Source organism: Lepisma saccharinum, chromosome 16, assembly GCF_977018435.1.
Source record: "Lepisma saccharinum chromosome 16, izLepSacc3.1, whole genome shotgun sequence".
NCBI lineage: Eukaryota > Metazoa > Arthropoda > Insecta > Zygentoma > Lepismatidae > Lepisma > Lepisma saccharinum.
In genome coordinates, this window is record NC_139244.1 from 11,460,482 (window position 1) to 11,474,538 (window position 14,057).

General features: G+C 38.2%; 2 protein-coding genes across 2 annotated transcripts; both read right to left on the reverse strand.

Moving 5' to 3' along the window:
- Positions 1–1,848: 1,848 nt before the first annotated feature.
- LOC145999914 (uncharacterized) lies at positions 1,849–7,959 on the reverse strand. Its single transcript, XM_083137191.1, has 4 exons — positions 7,779–7,959; positions 4,273–4,657; positions 3,385–3,516; positions 1,849–1,968 (listed from the first exon to the last, which is right to left on the reverse strand). The coding sequence occupies exons 1-3, from the start codon at positions 7,944–7,946 to the stop codon at positions 3,422–3,424; spliced, it is 648 nt and encodes a 215-aa protein (XP_082993317.1). The 5' UTR covers positions 7,947–7,959; the 3' UTR covers positions 1,849–1,968; positions 3,385–3,421.
- A 2,738-nt stretch (positions 7,960–10,697) lies between these two features.
- On the reverse strand, positions 10,698–13,601 carry LOC145999915 (uncharacterized). Its single transcript, XM_083137193.1, has 4 exons — positions 13,429–13,601; positions 12,138–12,522; positions 11,425–11,552; positions 10,698–10,812 (listed from the first exon to the last, which is right to left on the reverse strand). Exons 1-3 carry the CDS (start codon positions 13,585–13,587, stop codon positions 11,458–11,460), a joined length of 639 nt encoding a protein of 212 aa, XP_082993319.1. The 5' UTR covers positions 13,588–13,601; the 3' UTR covers positions 10,698–10,812; positions 11,425–11,457.
- Between the last annotated feature and the right edge of the window lie 456 nt (positions 13,602–14,057).

Consider the following 14,057-nt stretch of genomic DNA (forward strand, 5'->3'; position numbering starts at 1 on the left):
ATATCAAATGAGGCTAGAATTTCACGAGAAATGCAATGGTGAAGGTTGTTTGGACATATCTTTAACCAGTAACCTGCATGATTGTAACAAATGTATCATTTTCCACGTGTGAGATGCTCCCAACGCGTCGGTGGAAGTTCTGAGACGTCCTTATCGTCGCCTGCCGTTGACTGAACCTGTCTCCTGGATCTTTCGGAGTAATTGTGCAACTGTTACATGCGACACTGGATCTCATTGGGGGTGTCCTTGATTAGAATCATTTGCAATGGCACGTAAACTTCTCCCCCCATACAGCAGAACGATATCGATGTGTTCATCTTTTAAGCACATTAATATCCATCCAGTTTGATTATCACTGCTTATAACTTCTAATACAGGCTCTCTTCAAGTTCCCTTCTTCTTTGAAGCACTTCTTCTCATACATTCGTCTCTTTTTCACTTGTGAGTCTCTTCTTTGATTAATTTCTGTTCAGCCTTGGACAGTATTCATTCATTTTTTTCATTCAAAGCCTCAGTTCTCCAGTCGACAGAACGTGTGACCACCGTGTGGGTGACGCAGGGTAGTTGACAGTACCTGCATCTAAAGCGAACTATGTGTTCACCCGGCCTCAAATCAGTGGGTACCTCTGAACAACCCTGGTGAATAAAGGGGGCTTAACGTTGCACTCTATGCCCTCCCCTGTATGTCCGAGATTTACAATGAATGTCGCCCTACTTCCACAACCTCGATGTGAATTCATGGCACTGTGCAACGCACAAGGAATTCCTATACAGTTCTTTTATAACACCATTAAGCCTTGTTTCCATGATATGAAAATCTCAATATGCTGACCAAGACAGAAATTTATTTTATTATAAAAAATATAGATAGATAGATAGACTCGACATAAACAGAAGAAGGAAGAAAAGTGGCAGGGGAGAATTGGAAGAGAAAGAAAAAGGGATGTGCTTTGGAATAAGGAGTATGGGGAAGACCACAGAAAAGATATGCAAAGTGCTTAGGAAAGCGGGCGTTAAAACTTACAAGAAGGGAGGGAGAAGCATCTTAAGAATAGCGAAGAATGCTAACAAGAAAAAGGAAAACAGAGAAGAGGAAGGGATTATCTACGAAGTGAAATGTAAAGAATGTCAGAGTCTGTACATAGGAGAAACGAAAAAGAGGCTGAAAGACAGGTTGAAACAACATATAGATGATGTACGACTTAAGAGAGAGAGAAATGCTATATTTAAACGCACTAGAGAAACAGGACATGACATAGAGTGGGATGAGGCTAAGCAGATAGGAAAGGAGAAGAGAATGCTAGTGAGAAAATGGAAGGAGGCCAAGGAAATAGAGAAGAAAGGTGATGAAGACACAATGAACTGGAATGGGAGACTTATGATAAACAAGGAATGGAAGAAGGTGTTAGAAAGAGTGAAAGGACAAGAAAGATGAGAGAAGAAGGAAGAAGGAAATAAAGCGTGAGATAAAGAGTCCAACTACATTCAGTTTTAGGTGAAAATATAGTTGACAAGGGAAAGCCACCTGCTAGAATGATCCAGAACAACTTTCTAATAGTCTGGAGGGGAGTATTTTTGTGTATATATATCGTCCTGTTCTTGTACCTTGTTACATTTGTACTTGGTACATAGTCTGATGAAGACCTTGCTAGAAGGTTGAAACGTTACGTTTAGTTTATGTTTTATGATAAGATAAATTTCTGCCTTGGTCAGCATATTGAGTTCTTTTAATTTAAGATTGTAAACAAAACACACGGTTTTGAACTGACAACAGATAAAAGTATATGCTTCACCTATCTTCTGTGTGTAGGTGGTAGAAGAAAAACATTTCAAATAATACTCGATCATAATAAATATGCAAGATTTATTAAATTGCTTTGGGGAGTACAATAGTAGCGTTGGGCCAGTTCGTAGATACAACTTGTTTCAGTTCCAATCTACACGCTGTCTTGTACTGTAATTGGTGCCCTGTAGAAGAAAGATAATGCCACTAAATTAGAACGAAAAAGTAGTTACATAACAACGAAATACTAAATGACATAGCGGGCAACGTTTGAGCTAATTTGAACATTTTTATTTTGTTTCTTGGTTTTACAGCCATTGCTGTTCCTACACTCCTGCTCAGATAAAGTGGCACATACTTCAACTGTCCAACCTTACAAAATGTGCCACTTTATGTGAACAGGAGTGTACCAAACGTCCCTTTATCTTGAACTATGGCTCTGTTTCGTGTAGCACTTTTCATGCTTCTGTGGGCTCTGTAGCCGAGTGTGTTAACTGGTAGTTTCTCGATCATGCCGGGTTCGAATCCCGGCCAGGACATTGTCTTCTCAGTGAGTATCGCTTCATCAATTTCATCTAATCATAAATTTTCTTCAAAGTCATAATTAGCCATAAGTAGCAGAAAAGCGACACTAAATAATAAAAATAATCTGATTGCTTTTAAAACGAGTACCCTGGATGTGTAGCAACTACGGTATGCGCCAAAATATACAGTACTGAAATTCTCGCATCTCGAACACGTGGTTGCGTTTGTCGACGGGGCATAGCTCCAGCTGCACGTGTTCGCAGTAGTGAAAAGGAAGTTGCGTTGTGCAGTTGTTGTTGGAAATGGGTCTCTCGACGGAGGAAAAAGTATTCATAGTTCAGCATTATTTCCGCTCATACGGAAGCGGTCGTGAACGTGGACCGAGTTTGATAAAGGTGACTGGTCTATATGCAACCCAAATGACAATCGTCCACTCCACATGCCCTAACCTAACCTAACCTTAGGTTTCCTGACAGTTATGCAACCCAAAAGGCACGATTATTATTTGGGTTGCATATAGACCAGTCACTATATTGTAACATGTCTTATACTTTTGTTCATCTTTTCATTTCAGTGCTGTATATTTTGGCGCATACTGTATTTCTAAGCAACTGTTTTTTTTTATAATGATTGACTTGCCTGCAAAAGATATATATGTTTTCTTCAGGCACCAACATATACTACATTTTACCCAAAGATAAGCAAAAGATGCCATATTGCCAGTGGTGGAAATTAGAAGGGCGAGGGGGGCACTTGCCCCCCCCCCACCAACTTTTTGCCACTTTTGCTCCCGCACTATTCTAAACCATATCTAGCAAGTGAAAGTAAACTGCCTTTGTCCCTTAGTTTTGGCACCTTGCCCACCCCCCCACCCCCAGTTTTAGAATCCAATCGCTGCCACTGATTTGCTATATTATTCAGCAATATGGATAACAGCCTTCAAAGTTTAATGACTTAATATCAAATTTTACTTTCCATGTTCCCATTACTTGTGCAGATTAAAAATGCTAAAACTTTCGCAATATACGAAAACCTTTTAACGTAACTGAACACCATATGAAGTGAATTAAACTTACTATAGTAAATACTCCATCCAGCTTGTTGGTGAAAAAATTACGAGATGGTAACATCAGCGCAGTTATTCCAGGTTTCCTGTGGACCACATCCCATACCTTCGCCTCCATTGTCGCAATCTCCCCAGTTGTTTCCTGAAAAAAATAGTGCAAAAATGATTCAACGACACATATTAGAAGCTATATTAGTATCAGCTAGACTGGAAATTGTTAAAAGATACAAGCATGTTAGTAGGACTGTGCAATGTCGATGGCAAAGTTAGATATCTCTTAAATATCGATGTCGAATCGATATATAGAGCATCGAAAAAATATATAATTTAGGTTAGTGGTTTGCGCTGTAGTCTGTATTATCGTTATCGATATATCGAAGTCTTACGATACTGATTAGACAAATGTTTAATATTGATTTGATATCGATGAATCGAAATATTGTACAGCCCAAAATATACTGTCGTGTTCTAATATCGAGCTAGTGAAATTACACCAGGTCCTTCCTGTGTCGCCCCAGTCGAATCTGGTCGTGCTCACATTGTAAAACAGCACTGCAGCATCTGCGCATGCATTAATAATCTGTGCCATACTTGACAACACTATGGATGGCTCACTTCTTATTCCGTATTAGTAAGTGAAGAGCGAGTCGCATTAACCTCAGGTTCCAATCAGCTCTCGTCGTACAGATTAATCGGTGACGTCATCTAAGTTCAGCACCTATCGCTTCCCTTCTGACTAATGCAGTGTCCTGTAAGTAGATTTGCTGACTTACCTCTTGCACATGATCAGAGAATTTGAGGAAATAATGTTATTCTACATGTACAGGTGAACGATTCGAGAAGAAATGAGAGATGTTCAAACTCGGGAACCACTTCAGAATGACGACAGCTCACTCACCTGCTCGGTAGAACCACTGCAGAACGCACTGTTCGCATGTGACGTCAGCAGGAAGCTGAATGTCAACGTTGTATTCGATGTGGCCTTCCTGCTCGTGCTTGGGCATGAAGTATTGGGTTCCAGATCCGTCGGCCAGCTGCAGGAGGTGCTGGTCGAAGCAGGACTGCTCCTCCAGGGCGCCGTTGGTCGGGCAGAGGCGGAACTCGAAGTAGCCCATGTGGGTAGCAGTCATCATGACTGACACTGTGATCACCTCTCCTGCCTTGTACTCCTTCACGATGATTCCCTTGCCGAACTTGCCACCGCTTTCGTTGGGGCGGGGACGTGCGAGGTTGTAGGCGTCACCACACTCTCCGCACTTGCCGCCGTTCTGGTCCCATTGGGTCTGGAAGAAAAGTTGTACTCATTAAGATTAATCAAAAGTGGCAACATGTTGCCTAGCCTACTTAACATGTATGGCACGAGCTCGGTGAGGGACTTACCAACTTTTATAAACAATCACAGATGGTGCCATGCATAATCCAAAAGATCTCTACGAATAGATTCTTATGTAGAAACTATAATCTCATGGCATTTTTCTATTTTTCAGACTAATGAAAGAAGATTGTCTGCATTAAGCTGACTCAAAGTAAATGCTGATCTGTACTAGACTTAAACCACTGAAATATGTATCACACAAGAAGTGAATTCAGAATTCATTATTTATAGACACGTAGTTCATGAAGAAGAAAGCTGGTAAACTATTTTAAAAGTTTTCAACATTTTCCATATCCTGAATGAAATAACGTGTTGTTTACTCATTTCGGTGCGTCGAATTCAGAGAAAGTCGCAAAATTTGTGCATCACGTCACATTTCCGAGATACATAGGGTGTCCCAAAAATCACGGAACAGAGACTTTGAACGTTCTTAACTTTTGTACAAAAAACGATAGAGACATGAATCTTGTATTAGTTATTAAATTTATCTATATGGATATTTCATTAACATTAAACACGAAAATAATTCTCTGCATGAACTTTCAGTATGAAATAAAAGCTTGTAAGGTGTAAAAAAATATTGTACGAAGGAAAGAAAAACATGAGTCGCTTGCAATATTTTTTTATGTGTGTTGATGGTTTCAATCGGTATCTATCGAATTGTAATAAGAATGATACATTGTTATGCATTCTATGCATAGAAAGTAAAAAGAAAGGTTAAGTTCCCGTGCATGTAGTACCGTCCAATGAAGGTACATTAGGGGATATGGGAGTATTGCTGTGCATTACACAAGATTTATGGGGTTAATTATTGCCATATTCATTTTTTTTTTTAAAAAAATGCGAAGTGTACTGGCAACATTGGTCGTGTCAGAGTCCAGTGACAGGTGCGCCGATATCTGTCGATGTTATTCAATTAATTTCCAGATGAAATAAAAGATTTGAAATTTGTCGTCCAAGAAGAAACCTACCTATCTTTTTCTATCTAACACTATCTTTCATATTTGAAAGAACCTTCCTGGTCACGAGAAATGTTCAATTCCACTGTGGTGGATAGTGATTTAGGAATTAGAAATCTCTCACTATGTGGTACCGACTTCAATGCGAAGGGCACATGCATATGCTTTTAATCTTCGAGAAATAGCCACACATTACAGTGCGACACAAATAACAATCTGTCACGTGATCCCTTGGTTCAAGCCATATCATAGATACAAAAGGCATTGAATGAATATCATTCAACCATTCTCCTAGTGTTACAGCACAACTTTGTCATGCACCATGTGAGGTCCATGGGCGGTCTTGGTCTCCCAGCGACAACCAAAGTACAATCAGTACACTATCTTTACACAATCTGAGATGTTTTTACATTGCAATTTTGGACTGCGTTGGTCAGAAATGTAAGAGAATGTGTTAGGGTAAGGGGTTATTTCAGTCGACATTATCACAGCACATACCAGTGTCACTGCACAAATCAAACGCCTTAAACGTCATGTTTATTTATTACAATATGTAATAATATATTTTATTGCAGGAAACAGGGATATAATAAACCTCACATACCAACACATAGGACACAACTGAAGGTATACATGATGATGTCGTACGTAAACAGTTTGCACTGTTGCCAGATTACAAGAAAAGCGGAATTCAGCGGTGCATTCATTGCCCATATTATACCAATTATGACGTCACACGTATCTCGAAAATGGTACGTGATGGAATAAAATGAGTAGCAATCCGAAATCAGCATGCCAAAATTAGTTTAGAACACATATTCGCTAACAGCATACAAAATGGGGCTCTTCCCTAGTGTAATGATTGAATCATCACCGCCATGAAAGGAATGTAAGAATTAATCATATTTTCGAACAGCATATTTGAGCATCGTTTTGGAAACGGCAGATAAACCAGCCAATTTTTCCTACATCCCTTTGTTGCTGGAAATTTCTAGACTACAGTATCCAACCCGTGTATCTCCTCTCTAAAGCGAGCCCCATTAACGAGCTGATCGACCTGGACGGAGAATTTCGATAATTCTCTTTGGAAAATATTCGCAGTGTGCTTCATCAGTATCAACATTTCCTAATGACTTCAAAATCACCAAACTAGGGATAGAAGGCGGTTAGACTCTAATACGAATAACTGTACCTAGCAGGTATACAAGTATTCTTCGCCTGTTTCAAGATTGAACAGATTATTGTACCTTTCCAGTAGGGGTGAGAGGCTAAGTGGCCTATAAAGAGGATTGCGTTCTTAGCCAAATAAACAAACGGCATGCTTGGCGCGTTCTTTAGATCAAGAATGATGATATTACATCATACCTGTTATACCTTCCAATCACGAAATTTTAAACGTTTCATTTAAAAACCTAACGAATTAGACTACACTTTTGTTCTATGAGTAATAAAATATTGCTAGTAACTGTAATTTTAAATATAATATTTTTCAGTTCAACTATTTAGACGCAAGACAATTCTAAGTATGTTTCTTATAACCATCATAAGATGTCACTAAAAATTTGAAGTGTGATACGCCTACAAAAATGCATATAACTAAATGCGTAGTTTTATTATTTAACTACTCCTAAAAATGCGTTAAAACAACCAATTATCTTGCGATTAAATGCACAAATAATATATTGTTTAATTGTACATGCGATTGTTTGTTATTTTTAACATTACACGAACAATGATAAAATTATTTTACTATTTTTTAGGAAATTTCTCATCTGATATGAATTTTGTATCAGTCCATTTTTCAAGATAATTTTTAAAAATCGTTCATGAAGAACATCGCACTGATCTTAATCAATATATGCCATTACAAAATGTTACCCTAAATTTAATACTGTAACGTTTGAACGAAATTATGATAATATTAATAATTCCTCAATAGAATGCAACTATGGTACATTTTTAAAAAATGTATAATGCTGAAATCTTTTTAATATTACATAAATACAACGAACATATATATCTCCTTATATAAGACTATCTGGTCCCTTCATTGTCCGTGCCAATACTCACCCCAATTCCACCACAGTTGAGCTCGTCGTCCTCATAGTTGACGGGGGTGTTGTAGCCAAACCTCCACATGGAGGACCTCTGGGGTGGGTCCTGCATGTAGCCATGGCCTGCCACCTGGTGGGCCAGAAGGAAAGCGCAGATCACACTGACGAGTCTTAAGTGAGCCATAGTGTCCTGTATGTACGCACTAACGTGGATGGATTCTCTGTTTCCCGAGGCTTTTATATTATTTATCAGGCAAAAAACAATTGCTGATATCATCACTTAAGATAAGGCATTTTCCCCACTTATCTATTCGCTTAGATTTTCAGGTGATCTTCATTGACTAATGGCGCAAAACCCTACAAGAGTTCTGTCGCCAGGGGATTTTTTTTATAAACTGTTAACTCAGAGTGCTGACTATAAATATCCATTATCTCTTACATGAATGGGTATTGTGCTAAAGTTCAACGTTATTGTGGTTATCCTTGGAAATTTCTGTGATCACTATGGAATGGTAATATTTACATACGTTTGGAAGCTTATTAATAAAGTAAATAGTCCAAGAGCTAAACTTGTAGTCCCAAGCAGAATATAAACATCATTGAACACACACACACACACACACTCAATCTCTCAAACATCATAGATACATATACTTATTTTTCTTAATTGAAATCGCCTTTCTGCCTCTTTAGATTAATGGAGATGATGAATGATGATGCAACTGATGAAGGTACTCACAAAGGAACACCCATGTCCAAGGCGTGACTTGAACCCGTAATCTAGGTGACATTATCGTAGGCGGGAAACTAAATACGCTAGGCTACCGAAGTATCCAAGTACATGTGTATATATGCCTGTGCGTGTATGTGTGTGTCAATAATGTTAAAGGTACCAACCACATTTTCAAAGTACCATTATGTTTTTGCGTTGCCCTTGTAACACAGCAAAATTTGCCTCCAGAAGTCTGGTTAACTACGTGTGGAAATCTTAATTGTGTAAAAAAAAAAAGTATATTGTATAAGAAAAATAAGTTAGAATTCTGTTTAGAGCGTAACCAAAATATTTTTAATATGTACTAATCAGTACGTGACGCATGGATAGGACATTGTCCTGAAAGAGCTGCCAATGAGAAAAAAATTAAACCAGTATTCTGTAGACTTTCACAGCACCAATTATTGTGTTGCTCGTAATTTCCTAAATAGATATTTTATAGTGACTGTATTTCATGAAGTTAGTACTAGGTATCTGTTTCTCTTCACAGTTTTTCATCTTTGTGTTACTGTTACTCCCTGAGTAAGATAGATGTCACTTACTATAACTTTGATAGTTCAGTCGACGGACCAACAGGAAACGTATATCACATCACGCTTGGAATTCATAGTTAATTGGTAAACAAAATATTGTAAAATTGTCATTCTTTCTAAGATCGTAAGAATATCCAACCTACGTCACACTAAAATTCCCCAACACACTCCAAAAGTATTAGTGCACCTATGAGTTCGAGTAGCTAATTAGACATCTTCATCGGGTTAATGATGTACCTTCATTTCAACAACTTGTGAATGTAGTTCAGATTTAAGATTAACAAACAACATACAAACTTCTTTTTTTGATATAAAAAGCTTGGAAGTTACGTTGTTTTAATGCTTATTTATTAGTGAAGAAATAACCTTTTAAGGTAATGTGAGTGAGTTTGATCCAACTTGAAATAGGACCTAGCACACTCTCATGTAATAATTATAGAGGTTTAGTTACGAAATATTTTAAATTGGTGTTGTTTCTGTTATCTAAATAGCAAAATTTAGAAATCTAAAGTGTAAATCAACAACCCTGAGACCTTCTGAAAAACAAACCGTCTCACCGATTCGATGTATCAACAAACTCGGAGAACACGGAGACCTTCCCGCACGCATGGAACTCGCCATGTTGAAAGTGGCACTACTTCCTTGCTGTTCACATGATTATTTTTAGAAAATAACCAATGTCATAAAACATCATTATGTACACAAATCTCTAAACTCAGTGAAAGTTACAATGCATATTCCTACAAAATGTTCACACTTATCTTGCCTTGCCATGTCACCAAGTTATTTTACGAAGTGCACTATATTTGGCGGAACAAAAATCGTTATTAGGATGCTTGTCAAAGTTTCCAACCGCAATAAATTTACGAACTTTCTTTGTCTTGTTTTGATCATCATCATCAATATATTTATTAGACTTACAGCATTGCATATGGCTGTTTATGCCCATTATATATTTTATTTACATAAGATACAATTTACATAAAATCTACAAACAAATTTCAAATACACTCCTATCTATATCAAACCTTAGAAATATACATTACCATGTTATATCATTTTGTCAAAAAAATGCAATTAAAATATATTCAATTCGCATGCAAGAAGGAAGCCAAATTTATGGGAAATGATTACTGGTGCAAAGAGTTAACCATAAAGTACAAAAGAAAGAGCATTGGGTTTAAAGTGAGACGTCATTTCCGGCAGCTTATCCATACTACAAATTGGCCGTTGTTTTACCTTACGTAATGAATCCTGTAACAACGCTGGATTTTCGTGTGGATTATTTTACTTCTATGAGTTTGCAATGCTTTCTGCATGCACGTGGTTTTGTTTACAGAAGGTCTCAGGGTTGGTGGTTTGAACTTTAATGTTCGTAAATTATTACTTGTAGCTTTTGTTCGAAGTAAATGCTCTTCGAGTTCGCTTTCCACACATTCTGCTTTTATTCTTTTATCACACATCCATGCGAAGGCATCGTGCATTTTTATTGTAATATTTTTCGTTTAAGATTGTAAACAATAACATCAGAGCTTGGACTGATGAAAGGTCGGTATAAAAGTATATCTTTCAGCTTTCAGAGGTAGAAGGTGTAAGGAAGACATCTCAAATAACACTCGATGACAATATATATGTATGCTAGATTTATTTATTAGGTTTGAGAGCACATATTGGCATTGACTAGTTCGTAGATGGATCTTGTTTCAGCCATGTTTCACGTACTGTCTTGTACTGTAGTTGGTATTCTGTAAAGAGATGGAACTATTTTAAAATTATAACACTAGAAATAGTCTTTACAAAGCATAGGTCAGTTCGGGTAATAAAATACTAGGGAACAAGCACAATTTCACATTTGTTTTACTGTTAGTTCCTTGATTTTAGAAACATTGTGCATAAAATTCCTTATTCTCGAATATCTTCTCTATTTTGCGCAGCACTTCTCGTGCGTATGAAACAAGTATTTTAGTTCTATCTCCTGCTATTGTGTCCTGTTTTGTGACAATTGAATAATTTTTAAGCTAACTACTCTGCTTTTAAATTGATCAACATACTTTTTGTAAAACTACCCTGTTCCCTTCAGACACGCCAAACACATTGAATTTAAAAATACAGGACAACATGTGTACAAAATTCCTCACTAGACAGTATGTCCATCAATATTAGAAACAACGCCCACAATTTAATGTTTTGATTAATAGTAAATTTTACTTTCAAACTTCCCATATTAATTGTGCGGATTGTAAATTCTAAAACAAATACCCAATTTTGAGAAATTCTTTTGATACTTCAAATTGAACCAATGGCTGTTTGTGAGAGCTGTAGCATAACACCTGAGGAAGGGGATTGATTCAACGTACCATTGTAAATACTCCGTCCGGTTGGTGAAAAATTTATGAGATGGAAACATCGGCGCAGTTGTTCCAGGTTTCCTGTTCGCCGCATCCCATGCCTTCGCCTCCGTCTTCACAATTTCCCCAGTTGTTGCCTACAAAATAATATAAAAAATATAATAACGTAATTACCAGAAAACATATTTCACTTGTAAGTTACTCCATAAGTAGTTGAAAGAAACGAGCATATCCGCTCCTCTTCAAAAATCAATGATTGTGAAATCATGTCAGACTTTATAATGTTTGCAGAAATGTTCATTTTATTGTTCGAGTGCTATTATTTCTATAACAGTCTCTAGCCAGTTTTAATTTCAAAGCAAGTTAACTACCTTGAAATCCTTCAATCGCACCCCTGGTTCGTAGCAGGTTGTAAAAGACCGCTTGACCAGTTATTTTTCTTTGAATTTCTTGGCGACGTTCTGTTCACAGTTAGCTTGGTGAGTCTCATTAACCACCAATCGCGTCGTATGGTACGGATTAATCGCTGACGTCATATCAACGAGACATGTTCCTTCTGACTAATGCACCGTTCTTTTAATAGATTTGCAGACTTACCTCGTGCACATGCTCACAGAATTTGAGGAAATACTTTTACTCTGCATATGCAGATGATCCATTCGAGGATTAATTCTGGATATTCAAACTCGGGAACCACTTCACAATGACGACAGCTCACTCACCTGCTCGGTAGAACCACTGCAGGACGCACTGTTCGCATGTGACGTCAGCAGGAAGCTGAACGTCAACGTTGTATTCGATGTGACCTTCCTGCTCATGCTTGGGCATGAAGTATTGGGTTCCAGATCCGTCGGCCAGCTGCAGGAGGTGCTGGTCGAAGCAGGACTGCTCCTCCAGTGCGCCGTTGGTCGGGCAGAGGCGGAACTCGAAGTAGCCCATGTGGGTAGCAGTCATCATGACGGACACTGTGATCACTTCTCCTGCCTTGTACTCCTTCACGATGATTCCCTTGCCGAACTTGCCACCGCTTTCGTTGGGGCGGGGACGGGCGAGGTTGTAGGCGTCACCACACTCTCCACACTTGCCGCCGTTCTGGTCCCATTGAACCTGGAAGAAACAAAAGTATCATCATTCGGATTAATTAACAAGATAATTATAGTGAGGGTGTACAATAGACATTGACAGTGGTGTCTTTGCAGCAGTTGCAACTGCTTGTGTGGAGTTCTGGTTATGTTTCCCTCCAAATGGTTGTATTGTCGATTGAATTTGAAATTGTGGGTGCGTCAGCACTTTGGCTATTTCGTACCCGTCACATTATACGGGATCCAGCCCCATACGATAACTAAATTTTAACTAATACAACATAACTATAATGTCAGAGGACTAAAATATTTTTACCTGGGTTAAAAGCTGAAGTTGTAAAGACGCACTAAGCACACATAAAGACAAGACACAGGAGCCCTACAGAGCCCTACAGAGAATTATACAGGCCGTAGTACCAGGCGTCAGATCCTCTTCGTCTGTAAAATGCAGTCAGGGTGTACTACGTGGAGGGCTCACCCCTTACACTCTGGCGGTATTGTTGATTACATTGTTGAAGACAATAGGCAACAGTTCGTCATAAATCCCATAATCGGAATTGAACTTTTTGCTTACCAAATTGTAGTGAAACGTGGTGTTTGGCTACATTGTATGTTTGTATTGCAGCTGTCGTGAGAAAGATTAAGAAATGCATTGCATTAATTGCTGAGAAGTGACGTTACGCTAGTGAGGCATTCTAATTTTTGCCATTTTCTGTTCTCTACGACATTCATAAAGCATATCTGAGGCGGATGTATACATAGTATCATAGTATGGTATTTCCCGTTCATCATAAATGGTCAAAAGATTCATGACGATATTATAATTTAGATTTGCGATAGATTTGTTATCTGCGCCATCTCTGGAAAGAAATATTAACTAACTGGAATTGAGCGAATAGTTGAGTCTATTATGCCATTCAGTAATACTCACCCCAAAGCTACCACAGTTGAGTTCGTCGTCCTCATAGTTGACAGGGGTGTTGTAGCCAAACCTCCACATGGAGGACCTCTGGGGAGGGTCCTGCATGTAGCCATGGCCTGCCACCTGGTGAGCCAGGAGGAAAGCACTAATTACATAGAGAAATCTCATAGTGGCCACGGTGTCTAGCTTTCAAATAAAGGTAAATCATCCATTGTTTTGCTAATGCTTTTATATTGATAGTCAGGCGATACAATTAGTGATATCGGGAGATAACAGAGGATATTTTTGGTTATCAACGTTTTGGCAAGGAAGGACGCTTTCTCTGAGTGATAAGGAATAATTTAGTTTTTTCTACAAGGTTGTTATTTGTTGTTTAGAATGAATGTTGGACGAGTTTTTGTCGCGACAATCTTGTTCAATATCGTACTATTGTCCTAACACTTACTTTCTCGAATTGTGAAGGTGTTGCTGAGTACCCTTTTAGAAATTTAGCCTACTTTAGACCTAATCTTCAATGAACACTTAGCTGCCCGACCTGCCGTCAAGTTTGAACGAGCTCAGGCACGTGTTCCATATCTGTTATCACTTGAACTTGAGAATATATTCATAACAACTTAGTACGTACTACAAGAATAAGA